General features: G+C 51.7%; 1 protein-coding gene across 1 annotated transcript; it reads right to left on the minus strand.

Annotated features, from left to right (window-relative positions):
• Positions 1–215: 215 nt before the first annotated feature.
• LOC144164662 (uncharacterized) lies at positions 216–6665 on the minus strand (the record flags this gene model as incomplete). The annotated part of the gene is given in 5 exon segments (XM_077694994.1): positions 216–489; positions 1848–2093; positions 3939–4199; positions 4713–4858; positions 5884–6665. Coding segments are annotated over 4 exon segments (856 nt in total), but the record flags the coding sequence as incomplete, so codon positions are not given.
• Positions 6666–7005: the final 340 nt, after the last annotated feature.

Below are 7005 nucleotides of genomic sequence, written 5' to 3' on the forward strand. Positions count from 1 at the left end.
GGGGGAGCGAGCAAAGGCGCAGGAGGTGGCATGTGCGCACGAAATACAAGCAAGAAATTTCTGCCTCCAAAAATGGTGTTCCCGGCTTCTGTAGAGGTGACGTCAGGGCCCCTCCTAAGCTTTTCTTTCCTCCATGGTTTATGTACAACACGTCAAGAGCTGGAGGACAAGCCGCTACAAGCCGGCACAAGACGGCAGGACAGAGGTACCACTACTCACAAAGGGCTTGCCCTTGGTGCCGTCCACCTGCTTGCCCTGAGTGGCCGCAGCAGGCAGGATGCTCTGGCCCGGGATGAGCCCCAGCGGATTGATGGGGTTGATGACCAGTGTCTGCTGGCTGGTGCTGGTGGCCGGGAGCTGGTAGCTGCCGTGCCCCATCACGGTCCCCTTGGAGATCATCTGGCCCGTGGGCAAGCACTGCTTGCCCGCAGCCCCTATCATCTGGCAGTTGGTGGTCACCAGGGTGGGCGCGCTGCTGATCGTCACCCCCTGAACGTCAGGACGGAAAACTCCACTGAGAAATTCCAGCTCAACTCAGCCTGGTAGGAACACGATGATGGGCGACAGCTGCAGTCATGCGCACGCAAGCACACACATATCACTTCTTCAGCCCGCTTCTCACGCAAGTGGCACGCAATCAGACCGCAATTCAGCCCTCCATTCCGCTCGCTGACACACCCATGTTTTCTCCACTGAGGAGGAGAAGGAGGACTCTACTCCTCAAGGACAACAATGTGTTGTTCCTCACTCTCCTGCCTAATCATCATCCAATGTATCTTACGGAGCCCAAGATCACCATACCGCTGCCAGGGGAGCTAAATAATTATCCCTTCTCACCATTCCCCAACTCGCGTTAGTTAAATCACAGCGATGACACCTACACACCACAACTGACGTGGAGAAAACACTTTTTAATCGCACCCTGCGACAAAACAGGGGAAAAAACATGCCCACACACTCCGTGCAGACGGTTAACCGGCGAAGCTGCAACCTGCAGCCGGTGTGTTCACGTTTTAAGCGTGACCTACCCATAAGTAAAGTGCCACTGGTGTTTGCCATTTCCGCATTGACTCTGCTTCACCCACACTGCCATCGTCGCTTTAGCTGTGCATCATGCAGTAGCTCGCTGTGTGAGCGCTCTGCTGCGGTAAACCCAACCAATCTCCCTTCCCCTTACTTGTACCTCCTCTCCAACCTGCTTTTTTCGCGCATGCACATAGAGTTGTACCGTAGGAGTTTTCTGTGTACACAGGACCACTTGGTTTTTCTACCACTTAGCCATGTAAGGGCCCAACTACATGGACGCATAATCTCAACTTACTTGTGCATTGACGTAGCTCAGTGCAAGTGCGTGGAAAATCGGAATACTCCGGTATACAGGGAATTCATTGCTACACACTTGTTGTGCCGAAGTCTCCGCAAACCAGATATTCACGCACTGCACCAGTGCACAAAAACAAGTTTCACCAGCACATCCGAACGGACGACTGGTTGACCGATGGAGTTGGCAGCGAGAACGGGCTTCGCGCTTACTCCCACATTGAAAATGGGCTGACAATTAAAAAAAAAAGGTCCCCGGGTTTTATCGATCGTTGTTTGGACGCAATTTAATGGCCAGAAATGTTGGAGGCGAGGTTTGGGTGAAGCCAGTGCTGTGGCGTTAGGCCCAGGCTGTACGAGAGCAGCCGTGGCTACGTCAGCTGCCGTGGGGTTTCTCGCCATCACCGGCGTAGTGCGCGGCCACGCGTGCTTTTACGCACGCTCACATTGATGCGCAGATACGTCACTATTACGCCCCCGTGTGGGTGGGCCTTGAAGCTTCGCCTTGAAAGCCCCACCGCACGCACCTTGGCTCCCGGGGTGACGCTGGCGATGGAGACGGCTGGGATGATGGTGGTGGTGGCGCCTGGACCACCCTGCTTGGTGTGGTCCATGTGCGGCTTGCTCTGCAGCTGCAGATTGAGACCCTGCAGGGCCCCCATGCTGTGCTGCTGGATGGCCAGGTTGCCCGGCAGCAGCATGCCGTGCTGCTGCGTCGAGTACAGCTGGGGCAGGTACGTGTGGTTGGGAAGCTGCTGCTGGATCACCTGCACCTGCACATGTCAGAGTTTCAAGGACACTTCAAGGACGCCCCTCGGCCAGCCAAAGAGAAGACGAAGAAAAGGGGGACCCACAGGGACTTGTGTCCAACTGTAACCTCAGCCTTCACCATGCAGTTCAATAATTTAATTGATTGCAGGGTTTAACGCACCGAAGGCGCTGAGGCGCGCCGTAGTGGAGGGCTCCGGATTAATTCTGACCACCTGGGGATCTTTAATGTGCACCGGAATCTCGAACACACAGGAGTTTTTGCTTTTTGCCTCCATCAGAAAAGCGGCGGCCGCGGATCGAACCCCCGACCTGGTGCTCAGCAGCACAACGCCTTAGCAACTGAGCCACCGCGGCAGGTCAGTTTAATAACTGGGTAAGCGCCCATTTTGCTATGAAGCAGAGGGATTGCAGACTTAACTGATGCCTAACGATACGAACAACAGATGCGCTACATAGCATGGAGCCCTCATTTGTCTCTAAAGCTCAGAAGACGAGCAAACACGAGCTCCCCTTGAAATCTTGCTTGAGAAGCCACCACAGCAGTGTCACAGAGGTGTGCAATGATGTCTCACACTACCTCAATCAGTCTTCTCAATTTCAATTTTAAGCTTTTGCCACATGTAAGGCCAAGTTTGTTCTCGTTCAGGCACAATTTGTGTAGAATCTACTAGCCTACAATATGTTAGAAGGTCCTGCAACATGTTTTGAACGGAGTAAATAAATTCACATCATAGTGAGTACCATGATGTGAGTTAATTTGTAGGGAATCTGAACTGAACATCACTTTTTCATGAACAGCAGAAAGCTCGCAACAACACTGCAAAAAAAGTAAAAGATACAACAGTTCTGTTCAACAGCGGTAACAAAAACCAGGCTAATGCCACTGATTGCTATTGCTTAGAGCCTGAAAGGAGAGAATCAGGTATAACATGTATACATCCAGCAATTACTTGCAGGTCTGTGCAAAAGTGATACACATGAGTATTTAGCATGCTGCAAAGACACCTAGACTCTGACAAGGTGACACACTACGGTGAAGGGATTGAAACAACAGTTTCCTGTCTAAGGGTTTTGTCATTCACGGAGGGGCACATAATCGGGTGGAGCTTCAGAAGGGAAGCTTTGACGAGTAGTAAAAAAAAAAATTTTTGTTAGGTTGCACGTTGTACCCTGTGCATAGTTTGTACATTTTTTTTTCTCACACTGTACGATAATGAGAGTGCATTTATGTCAATGTTCACACGCAGGATGTCTCAAAAGCAATCCTGCACGGGCCTTACAGACCACAGTATCTGTAAACGAACAGGAAGGGCAGGACTTACATTTTCCCAAACAGTGTGACCACCTAATGGTGAAAGTGCTACACGGGAGTTTTAGTGCCGAAGGAATGATGAGATTGACACTGACGCAATCCCGCTACTCACGAACACGAGGAAATAATGCAGAGAACAGTTTTGAGTTCACTTCCATTGGGGAGCAGTAGTGCTCATTCTTCTTACAGTGAAGGGTGCACCAAGCGACACGTGACACTTGTCACCTTAGCAGTGAGAGTATCGAGAGGAGGAGGTCACGATTCCACTCATAATGATAGGCAGCTCCGTGTCATCCCATTAATTATGCAGGACGAAGATGATGCAGCTTCTTGGGCAAGAACCCTTTAATGCTTCCGGCGTCAAAAACTGTGCCTTCACCTCCGACCAAAACTGTGACCTAACTCCAGTGTACGTACAACGTCATTGCCAACAAAACTGTGACACCAGCACCCGTGGACGCATACAACGCGAACCAAAAACAGATGCGCAAGTGCAGCAACCACAACTTACAGCACAATGGTGGTGGCCACTTACGGGCTGCAACTGGGATTGCGCCATGCTCTGTATGGCCTGCTGGGGTATGACGGTGCAGGTGGACGAGTGCGGGGGCATGGGGGTGCCCAGGGTGGACATTTGGCACTGCGGCTGCAGGTGCGCGTTGGTGGTCATGGTGACGTGGTTGGGCACCTGGGTGACGGCCATCGACGTGGTCGACACCATGGTGGGCTGCGAGCTGACCACCACCTGCTGGGGCTGCTGCTGCTGCTGCTGGGGTTGCTGCTGCTGTTGCTGCTGCTGCAAAAAGGTTTTAGGAAGCGAGGCGACTAGTTAGGCCTCACTTATGGGTGTCGCAACACGTCCAAAATGGAATGGCTAGGAGGAAAACAGCTCAAATTACAGGACACGAGAGACACAATATGGGTGCTGTTGCCTCGACTTTTCTTGAGTCCGTAATTTGCATAGTTTCCCTGGTGGTCCAATCGAAGTGGCCCAACTTAACCTGTTTAGGCTGGCTCAGTGGGGTTATTTTACCAAGTACGCAATACATGCCCTGGTAAAGGGGGTCATAAGAACTGCCCTGCAACACGTTTCTAAGCTATCTTCATGGTGTACATTCATCACCTGACTACATACAAGCTTTCCCATGCAGTGCACAGTACTTCTGTTAGCTTGCGTATTCACAGGATGGGAACCAACTTCCCAACAATGCTATTTGAAGCAAAGTAGCGTCGTGAGTGGATATGCAATACAAATGCTGGAGTGCTCTTTTGCAAGCACTTTTAACACCAGTGTCAGAGGTCAACTAACCTGCTGAACATTCATGGGTGAGCTGACAGCAGGCGGAGGTGCGGGCGGCGGCATGGCAGTTTGTGTGGATACCATGGTGCTTCGGTATACAGCAGGTCCGTTCACTGGGCTGCTACTGGTGCCATCTCTCTACGCACCCTGCAGCACTAAAGACAAGACAAAGAATACAAGATTTGAATTCGCTCAGCTATTTATTTGTGGCAAAGCGAGTGTGCCCCACATCTTTGCAGGCATGATTTGTTTGCAATGCAATCACACGTGCAAAGTCACAATATTCAGTACAAGATCCCCTTTGCAATTTCCGTCTCACTATGAGTGACTTGCCACAGGGGACGTATTTCCAACCTTTTGTGTGATATTTGGCAAAGTTGGTCATGGGCCACGTACGACACACAATGTCGTGGAAAGTTGAGGACTTTGGTGGGATGACAAGTGTGGTAACAGGTTACCTACAAACCTTGCTCGCTCTGGTAACACAAAAACAAGCTAAGGAAAGCCAAAACAAGCAATTCCAAAGCATATATACGAACCAGTCAGCGTAAACATTAGCTCGAAGCCTGCTTAGTAACAGATATGGGGGTGGATATGAAAATGACCGACACAACGACCACGATTTCATTGTCTATCACTGATCTCATGAGGTTAGTTGCTCACCCAGCCCAGGCGAGATTAAAAAGTTGGTATGAATGCTTAACTCAACTGCAGTGAAAACGAAAAAATAAAGAAAAAGCATTACGTTTGTCGAGCATGATGTCTGAGCCGCCATTCTCTGAGGAACCACCGAGTATTGCGATCAAGGTTCAAGAATTGACATCCGGACTTTCCAGCGTATGCGTTCCAATCGACTCCAACACAACACATCCCGGCCCTTGCCAGCAAAACACGCGTGGTCAGAAAAATTCCCCGCTGCTCCAATCCGGACCCGCGAGTGCCTGTATCGATCGCACACCGAGCGACCAATCAGTAACTTTGCGTGGCCATATTTGCGAGCGCACGACAGCGCTCCCCTGACGCATCGCCGTCACATTTTGTTTGCTATATTTTGTCACCCGGTGTTGTCTTACGGGACCCACATCGCGTTTGGCTCCCACAGAGCTTTTATTCGAAACGGCGAGTGGAGGCAAGCGTCATATTATTGTCAACGCGTAGTGTCGGCAGTGTCGGTACTTGCCGCGACGACGTCACACGCGGCCCGAACGCAGACTGGCGGCTCTGGGTGTCGCAGTCCCTTCGACGGCGGCTGGCGGCGAATGTTTCGAACCCCTGCTAGAATCGTTGCTTCCATAGTCTGTGGGGTGGTGGCGGCCGTACTACGAGGAAACTTTGGGCCGCTCCTCGCTCGAGCAGGCAGGCAGGCAGGCACGTGAAACGCAGCAGCGATATTGGATTCGTCGCGCGAGCGAGGCAGAAGAGAGGGGGAGGAGGAGGACGCCGCCCGGGGGGAGCGGAGGAAGAGGTCATACGTAGAAAAGCCGCCGTGCCGCTCCGATGAAGTAGGTAGGGTCAGATGAGAAGGGCGAAGGAAAGACTAGACAAAGAGCCGCCGCCGCCGCGGCACTGTGCGCACCACCTCTTTTCGTTGCGCTGCAAATTAAAGAGCTCTCTATGCCGCCCCGAGCAAGCCACGTCGCCCTCGCGGCCGGGGAGCGAATGGATTTTTCGGGGAGCGGGGCTCCGCCCACTGCTCTGACGGCGAGGAGGCTGCAGCCTATGACGAGCAAGCTCCGTTCTTCGGGCCATTTTCCTTGTGCCCTTGTTTATTTTTCTTATCTCTCGCCCACCGCTCACCCTCGGTTCTGCAATCTCTTTTTTTTATTCTGCTTCCCCCACCATCGCGGCTGCGCTCAAACTTCCATCTATCTATCCTCCAATCCATCTTTTTTTTTTCCCTCCGCTGTTTATCTCAGCCGTTTCTCTTTTTGCGTGTATTCCCTCGCGGCGGCTGTGTCACGTGATCCGCGCTGGCTTCGTTTCTTCGCCACTCTCTTTCAGCGCAGCGCAAACAACGCCATCTGGCAACGCTGAATTCTACTTCCCTACCCACTTCCTTCATCCCTGGTCGCACCACCCCCAAAACGCAATTCATTTTTTTTTTTCTCTTTTGGTGCGCGTCCTCTTAATTCGACAAAGAATCGCGTCTTTCGCTTCCTCCTATCACTACGATTGTGTATTCACGGTCGCCCTCCCTCATTCGCTTTCCAGGTGTTTCTTTTAGTTTTTAAGTCTCGTTCGCTTTTGCAATTCCTGCGGGATTTAACGGCTTGCTAATGAACGTTAATGACTCCGCAGATCC

This window comes from Haemaphysalis longicornis, unplaced genomic scaffold, assembly GCF_048455015.1.
Source record: "Haemaphysalis longicornis isolate Haplotype H1 unplaced genomic scaffold, Haemaphysalis longicornis Haplotype H1 scaffold_1316, whole genome shotgun sequence".
Classification (NCBI taxonomy): Eukaryota; Metazoa; Arthropoda; class Arachnida; order Ixodida; family Ixodidae; genus Haemaphysalis; species Haemaphysalis longicornis.